Source organism: Oreochromis niloticus, linkage group LG10, assembly GCF_001858045.2.
Source record: "Oreochromis niloticus isolate F11D_XX linkage group LG10, O_niloticus_UMD_NMBU, whole genome shotgun sequence".
NCBI lineage: Eukaryota > Metazoa > Chordata > Actinopteri > Cichliformes > Cichlidae > Oreochromis > Oreochromis niloticus.
The window spans coordinates 17,853,611-17,876,380 of NC_031975.2; the positions used below are offsets into that span (position 1 = coordinate 17,853,611).

Sequence of the window (22,770 nt, forward strand, 5' to 3'; positions counted from 1 at the left end):
CGTGCTCCTCGTTCTCTCTCCCCCTCCAGTCTGCATATTGTGTACATCCTGTTTTACTTTATTGGTCTCCCATCAGTGTATGTCATGTTGCGTTTGGTCCTGCCCTGTGTCGTCATGATAATTCATGTCAGCTGTGTTCCCTGTATGCTCTCACGTCGTTATCTTTGTATAGGGCTTTGGAGTTGACGTCACGCCGCAGTGCATTGTGGGATCACAATGCACAATGCAAGCCATACCACTGTGGCAAATCAGCTCAAAAGTCAAAGGACTGTATCGAGACCAATTGCGCCTGGACACCAAGAGACGGTACTTGGAAAAAATAGTAATGTGGAGCCGTATAAAATACGGCAGTGGAGTAGAAACCCTGAAGACCTACCGCCATTGTCCTATTCTGATACCTTCACGTACCTTGTCTGTGGAGTCAGCGCATTCACAGCGAATCATTTTCGGAATTATAAATCCCTGAAGGCGCACATCTAATTCACAAACGGTTGGGTACAAGATTTGGCCATTTTTTAAGCCTCCAGTTTGTGAGTATGTTGACCATATGACCAAGATACAGCCAGAGGTTGCACATGACATTGACTTCTCCGCAGCAGCTGCCCCAAAAATTGCTCTAGATCAGGGGTCGGCAACCCGCGGCTCCGCAGCCGCATGCGGCTCTTTAGTCCTTATAGTGCGGCTCCGCGTGGTTTGGGAAAATAAATTAGAAGTATTTCGCTGAAGTGCATTTTATTCATGTTAGTTCTTTTAAACTTGTAGTTCTAAATCGGAAGATTATTGTGATATTGAAATATAAAAATAAAATTATATTCTATTATTTTTTCCTCGCTCAATATAAGCGTCACACTCGCAGAAGCCGGTATTCCCGCCGAAACACCGTGCATTTATCGAGACTTTCAACCCCAGGTAGGCCAATTATGGATCTTCGGATCCACATTATGTCGGCAGCTCCACCGTGAACTATGTTAAAGACAAACACTGCTCACGCCTCACAGACGACAGATGACAGCTTACAGTCCTGCCAACACGTTCTCACTCCCAAAGCGTAACATTTTACGCTAGGTGACAAATCTTCAACATATTACGTTTTCGGGCACCCTCCGCGTTCCTACGGGACGACATCGGAAAACTGCGGACACATGAGTACCGTTTGGACTCCATCTACACATCTTCGCTTTTTCCCTTAAAATCGCTTGGGAAAACACTATTTCATGTCATTAAAATGCTGGTTAAGGTTAGGAATAAGGTCATGGTTAGGTTTAGGGATAAGGTTAGGTTTAGGCTTAGGGATACGGTTATGGTTAGGTTTAGGGATAAGGTTAGGCTAGGTTTAGGGATAAGGTTAGGTTTAGGAGTAGGGACATGGTTATGGTTAAGGTTAGAAATAAGGTTATGGTTAGACATAAGGTTATGGTTAAGGTTATAAATAAGGTTATGGTTAGGCTTAGGGATAAGGTTAGGTTAGGTTTAGGGCTGCAATACAGGGCTGGAACCCGCCGCGTACCATAACAACGTGGAAGGTCACATTTCGCGTTCCTCAGGAACACCGCAGGACGTGACAAAACGTCGGGATGTTACGCCTCGGGAGTGAGAACGGACTTGAATAGCAGCTGTGAGACGAGCTGATATGCAGTTCTCTTCCATCTCCAAATATCTGTTGGTGTGCTCCAGACATTTTCATTCCGGTAAGTTCTAAATATGTTTATATCAGTTTTTATAGCCTAGTTTTATTTTCAATGCACTCTGAGGTCACAGCAAATTAGAACAAACATTCCACTGACTGATTTTGCAGAACTTCTTTCTATTTATAGAGTTGCTAATTATTTGGCAATATTGCAGGCAAACCAACCTATGAAATGGATGAAACACATCGTGACTGGGTTCCAGCGCTACACAAGGGGCACTCCGAAATCCCTGCTTCAAACATACCACCATGCCAATCAAGATTACTTCTTCCATGTGAGGGTGAAGAGGTGACCCTTCTGGATAAGATGGTGAAGGTTTGCTGTGTTTTGGTGAACAGTGTGGTAGTAAAACCAGTGAAAAATGAATCTTGCTCTTGTTAAATATTCTTAAGTCTTGTGCTGTATAAATACCGGTCATTTATCAAAAGATACAGTAAATTAAGTAGTGTTAGTAGTGGGTGATATCATGTAAACGCTGTCATGATTTTGTGTAAACATTTTGTCATTTGTAAACTATAAATGACATGGATTCTACATTGTTACTGATGTGATGTTCTATAAAGTGGTTTTAATAACAAAAAGGCAAAAACTAGTTTTTTTCTTTATTCAACTTTTGAACAGTGGTACTCAGTCAGTACATACTCAGTAAATGCAAATTATTTACATGGCAGTGCACTACAGGCATAAATCTGTGCCCCTAGATAAAACATTATAGGTCATTCCCACAACCCACAGTTTTACTGTGTTCCAGCAAAGTATCCAATAGTGGTGACGACTCCTCCACAGTAGGAGGTGGGATTGTTCTTTTTTGAGGACGGCTCCTTTTACCTTTTAATACGGATGGTCTGTTTATATTTTGATCGAGAGCCTTTTTTTGGGCAGCTGAAGAGGAGAAGTCTATCTTATGGCCAACCTCTGGCTGTATCTTGGTCATATTACCAGACAAAACCCAGTATGCAGGTTCATCTATAAGAATCCTTGTGCCACGGATCCGCACTGTTGCTTCTACTTTAAACCGAAGATCAGCGACATGGGTGCAGGTCTCCACGACTCCGGCCGTACAGGTGCAGTGGGCGACTTCAGGCTTCCCTGTGATGCTCACAATGACCCATGGCTGCAATGCTGGTTCATTCAGTCTTTGAGAGTGCAGTACCTGAAACACACACAAAGTTCATTTAAAGGCAAGGACTTTAATGAGCCAAGGCCGGCACAAATGTGTTTAATCTACTTTATCATAAATGTAACAAAGTGTTTAGAAAGTTAGCACATATGTAGCGCATCAAATCCAATTTTTTTGACCCTATGCGACCCATATCCGATCATGGTATGACAGTGTGAACGGCACAAATCCGATCTGGGTCACTTTCGTATGTGGTATTGAATCCGATACATATCCGATGTTTTAGAAAGCGACTGCTGTTTGAACGGCCAATTATCAGCGCCGGAGAAGCGCCCGAGAAGACATCGCGAACGCTTCCTGGCCATCCAGTGTAGATGTTAGTGAAACTGTTGGGAAGACAACGTGAATATTTTATTTGTACTGTATAATCTGCAGATTCTGACAGAAATCTGCAACTATCCTTTGAAGCACCGCTCCTCTCTAAAACAGCAATAAGGATAATTATTAGGTTATTTACATTATTATGTAAATAACAAAATAACTTAAAGCAAAAATTTGGAAACGTAAAGTCCGAAGTCAAACAATATTGTTTGCTCTGGGTCTAAACAGAGCGCGTTGTGTGTGACATCTTCTTTTGCACATGCGGGCCGCTTTGAGCGTATTTGCTGTCGCATTTTATTTGTAGTGTGAACAAGCAGACAAAAGAATCGGATTTGATCAAAAAATCGGAATTGAGCATTAAGACCTGCAGTGTGAACGTAGCCTAAGTCTCGCTCTCTCCGTCTTGCTTTCTCAGATCGACATAGGTCGTGGCCAAATTCATGGGCTGCATCCTCCTGAGGACGCATTTGTAGACCGATTACGTCACCTCCTTTTCCCCGAATTTGAAGGATGAGTCGGGTGTGTCCTTCATGACCCACCATATCCCAGAATTCATAACGCGGCCCAGCCAAACTCCAGTTTCCGGCAATGGCGGCCGCTACTAAGTTTTAAAATTACTCTTATTAATCTTTCTGGGTCACAAAATAAACTTTTAACATATTTTCAGGTGAGAATGTGGGTGTGTAAACTTCAAATATCTGCTCGGTTTATCAAGACATCGCATATTTGCAAAAGTGCTTCGACGTTTTCGGAGACGTCTGTTACCCACCAGCTCGATAGCTAGCCGAGAGCTCGAGGGTCACTGAAGCCGCCGAGAACGGCACAACTCCCGGCACATCATTTTCAGATCACCGCGGACTTTCGCTACTCAGGTTAAACGTAATATACAAGTCACTTAGACAACCTAAAAATGTTAAGGTTTGTCTTTTTTCAGTGTTTTATTTGTTCGTGAGTAAATCGGTTTGGCTGAAATTAAAGTTATTAGATTAGATTAGATAAAATAAAACTTTATTTTAGGAGGTCAGGTCACATCAGTGACCTCCTGACCCAGTATGAACCTTCCAGAGCCCTCAGGTCATCTGGATCCGGACTGTTATCAGTCCCCAGAGTCAGAACCAGACACGGAGAAGCTGCATTCAGCTTTTATGCTCCTTATATCTGGAACAAACTCCCAGAAAGCCTCAGATCAGCTGAAACACTCAGTTTATTTAAATCCAGGTTGAAGACTCACCTATTCTCAGCTGCATTTGAATAAAGCACCAAATCCACACTTAAGTTTAAATTTCAAAACCTACTTTTTAACTACTGATTTTATCTTCTGTTCTGATTTTATCTACTGTTTTGATATTTGATTTTATATACTGTTTTGTTTGTTTGTTTGTTTGTTTGCTTGTTTTAATCAAATTTAAATCATGCTTTTTATTTGTTTTTGTTTTTAATGTCTCTGTAAAGCACTTTGAATCACCTTGTTGTTGAATTGTGCTATATAAATAAACTTGCCTTGCCTTGCCTTGCCTTATTAATCCTCCGGGTGGGTTCCTCCTTGGTTTTCACACAGCTGAATAAACGTCAAACAGAAAACTGATTAAACAGAAGTGTGAGATGGTCGAGAATTTACGCCAGTGTCCTGTTATATTTTAGATAGCAAGGTGCAGACGGCTGAGTTTATTAAACTCCACCGAGACAGCCGTGACGCTAATCTGAAGGCTAGACCGTCCAATTTCACTGCCGTTTACTTCCGGGCTACCCGACCTCCTGAGGACCCGGCCCATGTAGACCGCGAAGGCTGGGTCCTCAGGAGGATGCAGCTCATAAATTTGGACACAGCTCTAGTGTGTTTGTTTTGATTCGTGGCCGAGATATATGGCGCCGCACTCCCACTATACATTGCAGCGTGACGTCAACTCCAAAGACCTATTAGCGTGAGCTTTGCTTTGGTATATTTTAAATTATGTCTATTTTACACCACTGCAATGCAGTAAATTTGGTGGCTGATGATTGCAGGAAACATTTTTAGAGTGCTAGTTAAATGCAGAAGTTTTCTATCTACGGAGCCCCGGAAGGGACATGGGAGACAAAAAAATTAAGATGAACTTTGCGAGATCTTGCATTCTTCGGAGGCTGCCAGCTCAAAGCACGATGTGCCGGGAGAGCGGTGTTCCCCCGGCTCTAGTAGGTCTCGACCTCCCGTTAGCTTCGAAATGGTGGGTGTCAGATGTCTCCGAAAATGTCGGAGCACTTTTGCAAATATGTGATGTCTTGTAAACCGAGCAGATATTTGACGTTTACACAGTTACATTCACGCCTCAAAATGTCTTAAAACTTTATTTTGTGACCCAGAAAGAGTAATAAAGGTATCTTAATCTTAATATTACAACTAAGTAGCTGCCGCCATTGTTGGAATTCCTATTTTGTGAGATCTTGCAAAACTTTTGCGAGATCCCGAGTTAGTTTTGCAAGATCTTCATCTTATTTTTTTTTTCTCCAATGTCCCTTGCGGGGCTCCGTACCTGTCTGTGTTGGAAACAAAAAAAAAAAAACAAAAAAAAAAAGAGAAACAGAAAAAGAATTTGTCTTAATAATTTCTTTCTAAAATCAGCATTTTGTACAGAATAACACTGCCTTAGTGGCAGCAGTGGGGTCAGGGACTAAGCCCATGTGAGCAGAAAAAGGTGACAAACACACACTTTCTTAATTGCATTAATATATTTTATACACTAAAAATGTTTCTTGGCAATAAATATAAGAGCAACAGTTCTTCTACCCCATGCAAAAGAAACACACTATGCATATAGTTATATTTTATTCTTATTAATTAATCAAACATCGTTTTTTCACCCAACGAAATAAATTGTAACAGCAGTAGCCTGATATTAGACAGAACTTTCACACGATATTAAACAGAAGATTCAGCTCTGTAGAGTTATAATGAGGTAGTTCATTTCAAGTTGTAGATTCAAGCTGCTCTTAATATTTTCGGCCGCCAGATGTCAGCAAAGTAAAGAGAACCGTGTTGAAAAGCTTTGAGTAATTCAGTTTTTGTACAAGAGTCAGTTGCTTCAGGATCTTCATTTGCCGATCACTACTTAACTTTATACCAGATCTAATTACTCCATTCAGAAATGGAGCATTAAGTTCTTCTAAGGCAGGAAGAGTCCTCCTGTGGACAGACCATCAGAAAAGATCAAGAACAGCAACACCAACTGGCAGTTATAGGAAATGGAGGTAGTGCAGAGAGGCAAAGAAAGAAAAGAAACCCCTGACACACTAGGCGTGTACTACCAAGTATGATTTTGTCTTTGGGGTGTCACTGTGCTTTTAAGATTATTTTATTTGTAAAACCAGAGACCTGAAGGCAAATGAAGCAAAAGACGGAGGCATTTCTATTCCTTTTAGGTCTGAAGCGCATCGTTTTAGCTTCTGAATCTTTAAAACGAGCGCAGGTGAAAGTCAGGAGTATTCCTTCAACAAGCTCTTGTTAGCATAAAAGTGTAGTGTTGCAGTGCTTGTGTCAGTTACTAGTGTAGTGTTTTTATCTTACAATATAAAGAGTAATGCAAATATATTTGATCTGAATTAGAGAAATGTGAATATATCTTAACACCATTACAAGCACACGTGATTGTTTTTCCTTACATTTTCACACATATATTCAGATTTATTCTTAAATATACTGATAAACATATTAAAATGTATTAAATGTGCATAAATTCCTAGATTTTCTTTCAGTTTTCTGTAAAATGGAAGTAAACAACTGTCTCAAAGAAAAAAAAAACGCAAAAAAGCCTGCGGAAAAGGAATCTCGGTGAACTGAAGAACATTGTTGACATCGGCTTTAATGATGATAGCCTCTAAATAAAATACACCTCTTAAAATTAAAGATGGGATGCTCGATTAGGTTTAGACTTTGTGTTTGAAGTCTAAACCTAATCGCGCCGACTGGACTAAGCGTCGAGTTTAAGAAGTACAGGTACTTCGAAACTCGCTGTGTTGAGAGAGTTGTGTGGAGTGATTAACAAAGGAAGGAAGGAAAAACATAAAACAAACAAACAGAAAACAAAACAAAAAAAGCCAGAAAACAAACGTGCAACAAGTTTATTTATTCTTTTTAATAAGTCAGGAGTGGTAATTTATGAAAAAAAAAAAACCCAAACAAACACTAATCTTCATTTTCAATAAGCTTAATAGCATTTATTACACCAGAGACGAAGTATTGCCCACAAACATAATTCAGTATTATTTGTAATTAAAAACTTTATGACAACATTCAACAAAAAAACTTTTGAAATTTCTCCAGTCTAAACTAAATGCTTTTGTTAGTTACTGTTTGACACAACAGATGTGTTTAAGTACAGAAATTGACACTTTGTCAACTCTGACTTGTCTTCCACAACTTAAAAACCTAAAAACTTAGTTGTCTTTTTTAATGTATCATTTGTAAACTTAAAAACACACCGAGTCAAGTTTGGCAGTGTGGTCTTTGTTAACACTTTTTAAAATCATCTTGTCATTTTATTCTAAAATGTGAAACTCTCAAATGAAATCTTTTATAAAGTCATTCATAATATGTTATTGTCCGTTTTCTGTAATATTTCTTTTAGGCCTTTTTCAACTTTTTATTCAATGGGCACAGTGTAAAGAGGACAGGAAAGCAGGGGCAGAGAGAGGGGAAGACATGCGGCAAAGGGCTGCGAGGGGACTCAAACCCGGCTGGCCGCTGGCATGTGTACCCGCTTAAAGCTATGCCCTATTGAGCCGGTTTAACAAAAACAAAACAAAAACAAACAAACAAAGGAGGACAACAAAAAGAGATGCAAAAGATTATTTTACATGCTCAGAAATATTAATTTTCATTTGAGATCAATTTTACTTGTAAACAATCAATCAAATATATTTATATGTAAAAACAATTCCATGATCATCAATTTTGAGTCAATTTAATAAAGAGATGGTAATGAAAGATAAAAAAACATAGACTTAAACCAGTCGATACATAGTCAGAAATCATAGCAGTTTACCAAAATAAAAAGTAAAGTCTGTCTCCACATAACAGAGTAAATAACAAAAACAATAAATGAAAAAAAAAATAGGAAATGGTGTAGGATACCTCAAAATACATTCAGAATCAAGTTACACAATCAAACTGTAAATGTAAATATTTCTTTCTATTTGAATCTGATTTTATACTTTGTTAATCTACTCATTCAAATGACAAACTTGAGGTGAAAACTTTCATAAATCCTTTTTCTTATTCCCAAAAAACTGCTCGATGTATAAAAGTAGGCCTTATTTAAAAAGCGATAAGTAAGGCCTTGCTTACACAGAGTTGAAGTAATATTTTACTCAGTTCCACTTCTGCGGAAAAAGGAGCTGCAGACGAGGCCTCCTCCCAGGAACAGAAGGACGGTGGTGAACCAGCCAATGTAGAGCGCGGCTCCCAAATCCATCTTTTTAAGTACCCCATGATCAGGACCATAAGGAGACTGGGTAGGATGAAAATGATCATTGATGGTGTTGGTGGTCCAGCTGACTGGTATGAGAAAAAAGAAGCCTGCAATGAGGAAGGCAATTCCAGAAGTCAGAGCCATTTTGCTCCTTTGCCTTTCGTCTGGCACAAAGTTCATAAAATTTCTCCCAGCCACACCAAGCAGGATCCCAAGAACCTCAATGATAATGGCAATGATGATAAGTGCTCTGGCAGCCTTCATGTCTTCAGGTAACGGTATATACTCGTACCCCATGCACTGCATTTCACCTGTTGGTAAGATCGCACATCTCTTCCATAAACCCTCCACAATGGATAAGAGCATTTCGTAATCTTTGAAGGCTGTCATGATTCTCCATGTAGGGAGAGCACAGCTAATGATGCTCCCCAGTAAGCCAATGCAGGCCAAAGCCAGGCCTAGAAGTGGTCTTTCGCAAGCCACCATAATGAAGCTCTGTGACTCTCTCCAAGGACCAAAGATGATGTGTTCAAAGGAGGTTCACTAATTTATCTGAAGAGCTGAGAAGGAAGTGGTTATCAATTGGTTTTAGTACTCGGAATTTGACTGTGGTTTCCTCTGTACCTGTAAAAATGCAAGTAGTATTTGCTTGGCTCATACTAAATATGAATTGTGAAAAATGCTACATCTTCATTACAATTATAGTTGTATTGTTAACTTTTTAATATTTAGAACTTCATGAAAAACTAGTCACTAAGTAAGTTAATTCAGTGCAAATAAAGAAAGTTTGTTCATTATCACTGAAATGTGTGAGATTTATTCAAAGCAGATAGTAATATAGAGTTTCCAGGAAGAACTTATGACTTTCAGAGTGACTTTATTGATGGTTGTAGGTCAACTTGTTGAAAAAAAGTTTTGAACAATAAAGTGTGTTTCATGGAGAGTGGCCAAAAGTTCCCTGCCTAGATGCTGATTTTGATTCCTAAGCAAAAAGTGCAGCCTAGCCTTGCTCAAAGCCCATAGAAAATGTAATCCAAGTACACCAATGTAACTTTCTGAGTGTATTGGTGCACCTGGGCTACATTTTTCATGGGATTTCACTTTGCTGCATGATCGTCAGACAAGCAATCATCTGTGGGCCAGTGGATTTTGTAACATAAGATCTTACTGTGACTGTGCTGACTAGTTATGATTTGTTGGTCTTTCTGAAAAAAGGTCAAACTGAATTAAAAGGAATTTGATTTGTGAGATTAGGAGCTTTTGCATGTAATGTGTGCAAATGTGTGTGAATAAGAACCACCTGTGGTCCTCTTTGCTCCAGTTTCACTGTGGCAACATGTATATTTCGCAGAAACAACCATACAAACCAGCTACCACAAGTGCAACATGAAATGCTCAGAACAATCATTAATCTTTTTAATTTATTTTATTTTATTTCTCCTTGTTTGTGCTGTTAAATATATTTACTGTTGTATGTTAATTGTAATCTTTATGTTTATGTTTTACTAAGAGTTTTCTTCTTTCGTTTGCCTCCTGAATTCCCCTCTGTGCCCCTCTGTGCCCCTCTCTACGTGTGTGGTTTTGGTTCCTCTTTCTGTTTGATTCCTTCCTTTTAAACGTTAGACCTACATGTAACTTACAAAGACCTGAGTCTTTGTCAGGCTGTCAATGTTTTCACATGCTGATGTGAAACGTGGGGGGAAAAGGGTTAAGAAAAAATGAGTATTGTTGAAAAGCCATCTGTTTTGATGCAAGTTTTATATTAATGTTACTGTCAGACTTCACTGAGGTGATAATTCAGTCAAGTATTGGCTAAATTACTTGTTTATTCCCTTCATTCATCACTGATTTTTAACTAAAAGCTTTTATTAATGCAGAGCATTGTTATGAGCGGAGGACTGCAGCAGCGAAAACAATTCATGAATCAACACGCTGAGCTAAAGTTAGCAACCCCATAAAAGTGGTCACCTTTAAGAAGAAATAAGTCGAAATGTTATGAAATTAGAGAAACTTTGAGTTAGTATCTTTCACAAGAAAAATGGAAAATGCATGCAGACTGAGAGCAGCCAGGGATCAAACCACCAACTTTCCAGTTAGTAGAATTTGGCATATCGACATTACAAATAATAATAATAATAATAATTATAAAAATACAACTTACATTACAAATAAGTAAAGTTTGTACAACAATGCAACATGTTTGGTTTCCTGCATGTGTTTTCCAGAATCCATTTTGTAGTCAAACTTCATTACATTGTGCATTAGGTTCTTGGAAATGATAGATTTATGTATCGACTTCCTTGTATGGACGCTGGCGAAATCGGAGTCTACAGACAGACCAAAATGTTTTCAGTCACAAGACTCTGAGGAATATTTTCAATTGGAGCTTGGAATTTGCCCCCCGCATGCAATTTTGTGCATCCCTGACCAATTGACACGGATTGCCTGTCTTATTTAAGAATCTGATTTCACTGTTCGACATTGTCAGACCAAAGGTATGCTTGTCTTGAAGAACTCACTCATTAGCTAACTCTTAACTTAGGAAAGGGACTTTCAGTGCTGCTGAAACAGTAAAATTAAATTCACTTGTTCATTTATAGAAACATCAATTTTTTAGGCAGTAAGTCCAAAAAAAAAAGAGTTAAAGAGATCCAACCATCTAGAATTAAATATTCAGCAGCAGTCCAAAGATTATTGGAGAGCATATACACAGACCTTCTCCAACACGCTGTATGAAAAGTGGAGTTTGCTAACTAGATGTGATGTGAGGAATTCCTTCTTTTGCTTTCTGAGTCTGCTGTTTCAAAGTCCTCTTACCAAAACACTTAGGACCACCACAGGTGGTCAGGACTAAAGACACAGAAAAGTGAAATAGCCATTTGGACATTAGCATGAGGCTGCACCTTTTTGGCAGGCTTAGCATAGCAGAAGAGTTGGATGAAGGCTATCAAATTAGCAGAATAACGCACAACAAAAAATCACATCACATCATTTCTAGACTCATAGTAGTAGAAGATACTTGCAACAAGTCCCAGTTGGACTTGTGTTGAAGTGTTCATGTTTATTTAAAATTTGTGTAAATATTCATGTTTTTAAAGGGTTTTTTTTTTTTCCATAGCAAACATTTAAGAAATATTTGTGTTGATTTAAGATTTGTGCTTTTTCTTCTCTGATCGTAAGATGCTTTACATTGTTTGACCTGTCGTGCACTCGCCAGCCAGCGAGCCCTGGTTTAGAAACACAATCAGGTACTAGGTCACCTCTCCAATCAACAGGATGTATTACTTCTGTCATGGGCCTGGGTCTGGGGACCCATGGTTTATGTGTGCGTTATGGACTTGTGTACTTTTGCAGGTCTGTTTTGAGGCTGGCGGTCCCCGCTGGTTACTTGGTTTATTTGTTGTGTCCTCATGTTCCCTGTGTGTGTGTGTGTTCTGGTCTCTCTGCAAGTCTGGGCCCAGAGAGTGGTGTCCCTGTCATGGGGCTTGCCGCACCTGCAATGCAATCACACACCTGCAGCTGATCAGCCTCACCTCAGGAGCAGTCTTAGCAGAGTGGCTGAGCACCCCTCAGTGCTGGATCGTTGCAAGACTTCCTGTTATTTTCCCAGCAAGTCAGCTGAAAGGGTGAGTCTGCCACTATTGTGGGTTTTCAAACAGCTGCCTATGTGAACATATGGGTTCAAAATAATAGTGATGGGCAGATGAAGCTTCATGAAGCACTGAAGCTTTTCATCCAATTGGTTCACCCCAGCGCAAAGCGTCTTGAAGCTTCATTTGCTCTAGTAGCACATCTACTGGATGTAAAAATATTAGTTGGCATGAATTTGAAGAGTGTGGCATTTTGCACACAGCCTGTAAATGTCAACAACAAAAGGAGTGTGTAAAACATGTATATTGTAGTGATGGCAGCAGTGGCGGTCCTAGCCTGTTTGGCGCCCTGGGCGAACACCCCCTCTTGCGCCCCCCCGCCCCCCCATACACACACGAAGAGAGAGAGAGAGAGTATGCATTGTATGCAAACTTGTATGCAAAATGCAAATTGTATATATTGTTTGGAGTTTAGTCTCTTACTGTTACTATTTTTACCGTTTTTTCTTGGAGGAACTGTAACCCACATAATTTCCTAAGGGATTAAGAAAGTATTCTGATTCTTAATGTTTTAGGATACATGACCTGCCATTATCCAATGACACATCTGCTTACCTGTATCTTTCTCCTTATAGGAGCCATAATTAAATGTATTGAATTTTAATGATCACCGGGTTTTCATTTGTTTGGTTGCTATGGTGATGTGTAACGTGAGTCACGTGGGTGCTAGCGGCGACATTAAGAGGGCGTTTTCAGTCTGTCATTCACTGGTTTGATTTTGACAGAGAGGAGGGCTGGGTAGCCGTAGTTTTTGTTGACCGCAGCCAACGAGTTTCCCCTTCTTGCATTAGAGCCTGTGATGTTTTAAGAGTTTGTATCGCGAGCCGATCACATTGCTCTGTAAACTTTTCAAGCACTATAATGAACAAGCAAGCAATTCCACCTCTCGCATTATTGCCTAAAGTTGACAGCGCGTCAGGCAAATAGGCAGGCTCAATCCCCGGCCTCTAGCGACTGTGGAAGTCGCTACACTCCTCCTCTTTCTCTTTTTTTTTAAACTTTAAAAACGGCTTGTGTGTGAGACTTTAAATCAACAAAATATAAAATATAAATTTTAAATTGTTGTTGATCCCTTTACCCCGAGTCCTAAAGTGTATATTTATTTTTTTTACTCTTAAATATTTATTGTTTGTTTACTTGCACTGCTGTAACTGCAGCCTCTTCGTCTCGTCTCTCTGTATGTAGCGGAGATGACAATAAAGTTTACTTTGACTTCAGCAGCGAGCAGGCGCACCGAGGGCTCTCGCACTCACTTTTCGCGTATAGAATTTTGAAAAAACATCGATGCAAATTATAAGTCTGTATCATGATGTCTGGTGTTTTCGTGTTTGTTGGTTTGCTTTTATTTTGCGAGTTAGTAATTAGATGCTGCTCCAGCCAGCCACAGAATCCCCCGCCGCCCCGCCCTCTCCTCCCTGTGCCACAAGCAGCAGGCGCACCTCGCAAACGGAGGGCGCCCTTACTCCCAGCAGATGGGCGATAAAAAACCGATCGGTGCCTATGCCATTCCCAATATGCGCTGGCATGATGTCGGGGCAGCATGAGTACGAGCATTTTTTTTTTTTTTTTTTTTTTTTTTTTTTTTTTTTTTTGCCGATGCCCGTGATGCCGCCCTCCACCCCCGTATCTAAAACCGCTACTGGATGGCAGTATACTGTGTATATTTATACTGGCAGTATGGAAAATGATTATTTGGAAATGCTTAAAATGGAAATGATCATTTACTGCAGAGGCTCCCAAAGTGTGGGGCCCGCGCCCTAGGGGGGGCGCAGAGCCATTGCAGGGGGGCGCGGTATGGAAAGACAAAAAAAAAAAAAAAAAAAAAAAAAAAAAAAAAAGCGCTTGGACACTGCTAGCATTATGGACAGGTTTTTGACGGGGCTCCCACACATACGCAAAGCAGGAGATGAAGCATCGCCAAATATGTTTCCAAACCAACTAACTTCCAAGCCAAAGACTAGAAAATATGGTGAAGCATATCTTCCCTTTGGCTTCACTTGCACAAGTGCCGAGGTAGGTCTCCCCTGCAAAATTAGTTTCCCTGCGTCGGGAGCACGCGCTGGGCTCTCCAAATCACGGACAAACAGTATCCCACATTCTTGATTTTTAGTTCACAAACACTTCTTGTAATAACTAACTACTCCTGACATTTTGGACATGTTAGCTCTTTATGCAGTAAAGTTACAGTGGGATACAAATAATATCAGGCAGATCCTGCCGTACTTTGTTCCCCCGGTTCAAATCACGGACAAACAGTATCCCACAGCTGTTGTTTTTTTTTGTTTTGAACCCATTTTGCACAGAGGCATTTTTTTGAAAAATGAATTGATAGCAATATTATTGAATATTATTACACAGGAAAAAAAAACAACTATATCCCAGTAAACACCAGTATGTGGGCCCCACATGGGCTATGGGGGTTCCAAGTGGGGATGGGCTTACAATGGGCATCCAATCTGGGACCCACCTAGGTTAGCCATGTAGGACCCACCTGAGCCAGCCCAGATGGGGTATGTTCTATGGGCACCATATGGGTAATATATGGGAAGTTGCATGAACAAGCAACTGAGTTTAACGACCTTAGTTAAGTATAATTATTAGTCATGTGTAAGTATAAACATGAATTAAGATGAAATAACTGATAATAAATTATGCCAGAGGCAGCATATGTATATTTAATTAATAACAAAATATACATGTAAAATATATTATAAGTGAAACACAAAGAACAGATGTGACTTCAAATTGTAAGACGCTTAATAAAATAAAATAAATGGTTTTACATTTGAGTGGGAAAAAAATTTCACTCCATGTAGGAGTGAAATTTATCTATGCATATGGGCCCCACACATGTTTTTTGGTTGGGTCTGATTTGGGGCCCATCATTAACCCATCTGGGCAAACACATTTGGGGCCACCATGGAAACTGAGGACAAAAGTAGCTGGGTCCGAGGTGGGTAACCCAGGTGGGCCCCAAATATCAGACCCTCTTCTACCCATCTGGGCCTCACATCGTTTGTTGGCTGGGCCTGATTTGGGACCCATCCGGGGCCCATCATTAACCCATCTGGGCAAACACACTTGGGGCCACCATGAAAACTGCGGACAAAAGTAGCTGGGTCCCAGGTGGGTAACCCAAATGGGCCCCAACTATCAGACCCACTCCTACCCATCTGGGTCCCACACTTGTTTTTTGGCTGGGCGTGATTTGGGGCCCATCCAGGGCCCGTCATTAACCTATGTGGGCAAACACATTTGGGGCCACCATGGAAACTGAGGACAAAATTAGCTGGACCCCAGTTGGGTTTCCCAAGTGGGCCCCAAATATTAGCCCTGCTGCTCCCTATTTGGGCCCCACATATGTGTGTTGACTGGGATGTAAAATAATTACACCATGACGCCTCTGCCTTTCTAAATGGAGGGAAAGTAACGTGTGTATATGCAAGCGTGTAAAACCTGAAGATAGTCAGATTAAAAGTATTTTGTCTCTATCTGCAATTCATCTCATGTAAACTATAACGTGGCGCACAACGTGACGTGTAAAGAGGCACATACCTTTGACGTTGCGTGACGAACTCTGTATTCCTCGTCCACACATAAAGGCAAAAAAGGAGTTTTAAATCTCCGTTTTCGGTGAATTGCAACGCCGTTTACGTGTTGACGAAAGGCCCAAACGCATAGAAACAGCTGCGTTTTCAAAAATACCCATGTAGCTGTGGACGTAGCGTAAACGAGTTAGTAGTATATTTTATTACTACCTGTAATTTATTGCCGTTTACTTTTATTTGCTTAATTGTCTACTAAATGTTTGAGGTGTGAAATAAACCGCAATGGAATTTGTAAACAAAATATGGGGGTGTGTGTTTGGAGGATGTGTTTGTGCGAGGGGGGGGGGGCGAACATTTTTCTTGTTTAACAAAAAAAAAAAAAAAAAAAAAAAAGGGGGCCTGGCAAAAAAGTTTGGGAACCACTGATTTACTGTTAGGTGAGGTGTGGTTGGGGTATAGACAGTGGTTGTGCTTTTGTAACGTTGAGGTATGGACAGCTACACACTGCGGCTTTGAGCCTCAGTCCTGCCTGTTCACATTTTATTCTGTAAAAACTAAATTTTCACTTCTTTTATGACCTTTTTAGTGGGGAGAACATAGCTAGGATTTAATGATTTAACAAATCTTTTAAATCTTTTGTCCACCACAATGCTAAATGGCTGGGAGTCCTCAATCACCATGCTAAACAGGTCTTCATCTATTTGAGATAGTTCTCCTGAGGAAAAACAATAAAAACAAAGCACAAATATAAATATCACACACGTAACTTATTACAGTTGTATAATATTGTTATATCATAACAATATTATCATAACATTACGGCATGCTATATTATCATGGCATTTGATGGCTCACCTGGTCTTGCTCCACAATCGGTGTTCCTCTTATTCTCATGCAAAGCTCTGTAGTGCCTAAGCATGGATGAGGTGTTGTTGTTATATCCCTGGCACATAGCAAACAGTTCACCTTGTACAAAAGTAAAGACAGCTTAAGATAAATTGTATTGCACCATCAGTATTATGAAAATACATCTTCTGTAGAAATTTACATACCTTGTTGGGAGGAATAAGATCAAAATGTTCCCACACGGGGGAGGACATCCTCCTCTTTTTAGCTGTCTCCATTCTCTCCTGACTTTCTCTCCTCACTCGCCTAAACCTCCAAACTGTCACTAACCGCAACTCTCCATCAAACACCCACATTTTGAATGAAGTCTGATGGGTTTATATCGCTGTCATAGCTCGCGGCAAAGTTTGAACCACTTCCTGAACCAGTCACGTGGTACAGCCGGGGAGCAGGGCTTCGGACGTCATCATTTTCAGCTCCTCCCATAAATGAAGCAAGCCTCGTTACGCGCATCGCGGAAACACCCCCTCCATTACTCGACACAAGCTTTGAAGCCTCGATACAGAACGTCACATCACTACAGAATCACTTTTACTTTTTCTTTGCTATGACAACTGTCATAACTATAGTTTTGGATAGGTCTTAGCCATCTCAAGTTTAGCTTGATATGGAATTTGCTCTGTCTTGGTCTATCTGCTTGATAACACTGACCATCTTTGCCTTTTTTTTTTTTTTTTTTTTTTTTTTTTTTTTTTTTTTTTTTGAAAATTTTAGCTGTTTCTGACTCTGGGTCAAGCTTCTTTAGCAGTGAAATCACAAAATTTCACAATTATTCAATTTCACCTCCTGTGCTTTCTATAGGACTCTGAGTAATAGATTTTTACAAACCTGATTATGTCCCAGCCTTCATGACCTTTTGGTGCTTAATAGTCTATGGTTTTTATTGTCAAGATCCTGAGCCATTTTGACCCAGTGTGTGGGGTGGTTTTTTGTTTTTTGTTTTTTGTTTTTTGGTTTGTTTGTTTGTTTTGGGGTTTTGTTTTTTTTTTGTTTTTTTGCTTATTTTGATCATTCTGAATTATTTTTTTGAGTTCACTTGTATTCTGTGGTTCCTAGGTTATTCTGGTGAGTTTGGTTTGAGTCCCTGTATCTTGTTTCCCCTCCTTGTGTTTTATTCTATGTTTACCCAGCCCGTCATGTCTGTGCTCCTCGTTCTCTCTCCCCTCCAGTCTGTGTATTGTGTACATCCTGTTTTACTTTATTGGTCTCCCATCAGTGTATGTCATGTTGTGTTTGGTCCTGCTCTGTCTCGTTATGATAACTCATGTCAGCTGTGTTCCCTGTATGCTCCCACATCGTTATCTTTGTGTATTTATGTCTGCGTCTCCCTTAATTCCATGTCTCATTCTCCCTCATGGTTGTGTACCTGTGTTTTCCCCCGGTGGTGGTGGTTGTTGTTGTATCACCTTTTCCCTAACAGTGAATAAAGCTGCATTTTGAGTTGAAGTTTCATTTCCCGTGGGTCCTCTCCTCCCTCTGCTACACAGCCAGTTCATGACAGTTATGCCTAAATCAGTCAGTTAATACAGAAAAAATATGCACCTGCTAGTTAGATGGCATGTATGTATATAGATGTAAGCGTGTATGTGGAAATATGTGTGTGTATGCATGTACGGATGCAAATACGTATATATACATATATGTATGTATGTGCGTGTATGTTTGCAGGTGTATGTATAACTTGTACATATCTTTCTTGTGTAAATGTAAATTTGTCTGTTATTGTGTAAATACTTGCGCTATTGTGTACTCCACACACGGAGAGATGCCAAACTGCCTTTCACTGTTCTTGTAACAGTGACAATAAAAAGCTATTCTATTCTATCCTATATGTTCATTGAAACAGCCACAAATGGTACAAGGTAGACTTGTAGTCAAGACCACCTAAACCAAGACGAGAGGGTATCGAGACCAAGTCGAGACGAGACCAAGACCGAGACAAAAGTCTTTAAACTGCAGCCAGATGCTACTTCATTTACGGGTGTCAGGCATATTTATGTTTGCTTTCGCACAGCCCTCCTCACCGCTGTCTCACTCACTTACTGAGAGGACAGACGCACGCTCCACTTGACTGTCGCGTCCATCATCCTCTCTGTTTTTCACACAATGATATTATCCTATATCCTCACATGTGATTGGCCACAATATGGAGGGATTGGAGCATAGCTGAGCCACTGTGTGAGAGCTGAGTAGCGAAACGAAATTGAGGGTAAAAATGACTGAAAGATTAAAGAAGATCAGATGAGTTTCTGTGATAGGCCGATATCTATTAGTGAAGTGCTACCTGCTATTCGACGTCTTAAACTTAATAAATCCCCAGGAACTGATGGCTTAACCTCTGAATTTTACATTACTTTTGCAGATCAACTGGCTCCATTTCTTCTTAATGTATACATTGAAAGTCTTGTAAATCAGTCTCTTCCCCCCACTTTATCACAAGGTCTGTTAACCCTAATCCAAAGAAAGATCCCACTTATATTGACAATTGGAGGCCAATTTGCCTCCTTAATAATGATTATAAGATCCTAGCTCAGATCTTTGCCAAAAGACTCAAAGCTGTTTTGAATGATATTATTGATGAAACTCAGTCTGGCTTTATGGCTAACAGACACATATCCAACAACATTAGACTTGTTTTTGACCTAACTGATTATGCAGATTTGTGTAGGGATGATGGCTTTATCTTATTCGTAGATTTCTGCTAAGCGTTTGATACGATTGAACATGGTTTTATTTTTCAGGCTTTGGACAAATTTGGCTTTGGTCCTTATTTTCAGAATGCAACTCGGTTCACTCTGGCACAGCTGGCTGCCGGCAGAGCCGGCGGGCACGCCGGTGCAGCCCCCTCTGGCTTCTGCTCCGTGGCTACTGGGTGACCCCCTCGTCTGGGGATCTCCTCAGCCCTTCCCAGGAAGGTGGCACGGATGCCCCTCCGGTGGTACTCCTTGGGCTCTCGCACTCTGGGTCCTCTGGATGTCTGGAGCCTGGATCTCCTCCATGCCTGCTTCATGCCCTGGGGGACGGGGCTATGGGCCTCCACACCCTCTAGCAGACCGTTACATGGGAAAACCTTTTGTATACAAGCGCGTTGATCCACACAGGTGTGCACACGGGTGTTCACTGTTCGTAGACATAAACTACACCTTTCTTAGCTGCTACTTCAAAGCACATTGTGCGCTGTCTGTCCTGCGTGCTGCACAACAACTTTCAATATTTAGTATTTACTGCTGTTCACACTCAGCTAGATTAACGTGATGGTGTTGTGTTTAGTATGTTGCTTTGTTTTTGTTTGGTTTTTTTTGCTTGTCTTCTCTTCTTTTTCTCTCAACAGGTGATCCAGGAGATTTTTTTTTTTTTCTTTCTCTTTGTCTTTATAAGTGCCCTTTCTCACTGTCCCTTTTCCCTTCTGTTTTTCTTTTCCTTCCTCTCTTTCTTTCTCCCTTTCCTATCCCCCAGTCATGTCTGTCCCATCTGTAACAACTGAAAATAAAATAAATAATAACAACAAAGTTTGATCAAATGGACCAATACGGCAATGCCATGATGATCCATTTGGCAAAATAAATCCATTTGGTATCCTTGTTGGTCTTCAGACAACAATTCTGACGGCTTAAGAACCAAATGGGACAGACAAAAAAAAAAAAAAAGAATGCAATTAAAACAATGTACAAAAATGTAAATTGCTCCATCAAACTACAAGCAGGTACATCACCTAGGTTTAACTTGAACCGCGGTATCAGGCAAGGCTGCCCCATCTCCCCATACTTATTTCTCATCTGTGCTCAACTCCTCTCTGACTATATTAAACGCAGTCCTCTGGAAGGTATAACAATTGCGGATCAAGAAATATTCATTAGTCAACTTGCTGATGATACCACTCTTTTTAAAAAATGCTTCACAGGTGCTGATGGCTATTAACACAATTAATGCCTTTTCTTTAGCTTCAGGACTCCACCTAAACATTGGCAAATGTGAACTGCTTGCCCTTAGACTGGTACAGTTTCTATCTATTACTGGCATCCCTGTGAAAGAGTCTGTCACTTACCTTGGTATCGTCATTAATAAAAATCAATCCACCAGGTGCTCCCTTAATTTCACCCCAATTTTGGACAAAACACAACATAAGCTAAATGCTTGGCTGCAGCGGGATTTATCCATTAAAGGGAGAGTTTTACTCACGAAAGCTGAGGGTTTATCTCATCTAACTTATGCTGCTTTGTCTCTTGATGTAAATAAAGAAACCCTGGCAGATATTGACAGACTTCTTTATAATTTCATATGGAAGAATAGAATTCATTATATTAAAAGATCAGTTTTATCCAACTCATACCAACATGGTGGAGTAAACTTTCTTGACTTCTCCTCATTAAACAATGTGTTTAAAATAAACTGGATTAAACAATTTTTCAGGAACCCAACCTCAATTTGGAACTTTATTCCCAATTATATTTTCTCAAAAATTGGTGGTCTTTTGTTTTGTAATTACAATATCGATAAAATCCCTTTAAAACTATCCAACTTTCATAAACAAATGCTTCTTTCCTGGTCATTGATTTATAAACACAACTTTTCTCCACATAGATACTATATTTGGAACAATAGAGACATTTTATACAAACATAAGTCTGTGTTTTTAAGTAACTGGTTTGATAATGGGATTCATCGTGTTGCACAACTTATAAATCCTGTTGGAGGTTTACTCTCTTACTCAGAATTTTTGAATACATATGGTCTTCCTGTACCACCAAAGGAATATGCCATAGTGTTTGATGCTATCCCTGCTGGGGTCTTAATGTTGTTTAGAAATCCTGTTGTTTATGATTTGACCCCTTTACCACTGGATCCTGCTGTTACCTATGTCAGTCAGGTGTGTTTCCCCTCTATAAAGAGGAAAAACAACCGTGAAATACGAACTCTGTTTCAAAAAGACAGAACTTGTGTCCCAACGGCTGTCGCCTACTGGAATAACTTATACCAGGACCTGGAATGGGAGAAGATTTGGACCTTACCGTCAAAATTTCTATTAAATAACAAAGTAAAGGAAATATCTTTTAAAGTTATTCATCGTTTTTACCCAACCAGATCTTTTCTTGTACGTTATAAAAAGGACATTGATGTTAACTGTACATTTTGTAATTGTGTGAAGGAAGATATTTCTCATTTATTTTGGTCATGCTTATACATGAATCTTTTCTGGCAAGAATTTTGTGTTGTGGTTTTTTTTTTTTGTGTGTGTGTGTGTTGTTTCCTTTATCTTTTCTGAGTTCTCTCTTTGTTACGAGAAAATATTGTTTGGTTACTTTAAGTACCCCATGCACAGGGCAAACGAATTTTATTTGATCAATTTATTGATATTATTGGCTAAATTTCATATACATAAGTCGAAATTTTCTAGCGCAAAACCATCCTTTCAGTGCTTTTTAAATGAAACCAAACAATATGTTAAAACCATACAACATTCTCAAAATCTAAAAGCTGTCAAAACCATAAACTTATGTTCCCTGTTCAATATCATGTGATTCTTTATTAGACTGTCTATTTTGGTTTGTTTTTTGTTTTTGTGTTTTTATACGAAACCCCCTGACATTGTGTTTGCATTTTGTGCTTTGTCAATAAAGTGTATTCAAAAAAAGAAAAGGGGGGGGGGAAAGGCTGCAGTGTCACTACCCAATCCGTACCGGAAACCCGATCGGTACCACGCATGTGCGAAAGGTGTCTACTTCCGGTCGAAACATTTTACGATAGTTACAGGTCAGAGTATCTGTTAAGATGTAAGAATAATAAGTATCTCTTAAAATGTTTGCAATAATGAAACATTTCAATATAATGTAGACAAAAACGAAAAATAAAAAGAGTTACGGATCAGGACTCCCCGATCCTTACTGCACATGTGCAAAGTCAGACCGTACAAATCGGGTCTACCCGATCCGTACCGCACATGTGCAGATGTTTTCTTATTCCTCTGTTTCGTTTAATGGCAGTTTACTCCCCAGTGTACGAGGATACCGCCACCTGCTGACCGAGCGAATGAAC

At 39.9% G+C, this 22,770-nt stretch overlaps 1 protein-coding gene across 1 annotated transcript; it reads right to left on the bottom strand.

Annotated features, from left to right (window-relative positions):
• Positions 1-7,324: 7,324 nt before the first annotated feature.
• On the bottom strand, positions 7,325-9,260 carry LOC109203903 (claudin-4-like). The gene has a single exon (XM_019363947.2). The coding sequence runs from the start codon at positions 9,117-9,119 to the stop codon at positions 8,529-8,531; it is 591 nt and encodes a 196-aa protein (XP_019219492.1). The 5' UTR covers positions 9,120-9,260; the 3' UTR covers positions 7,325-8,528.
• Positions 9,261-22,770: the final 13,510 nt, after the last annotated feature.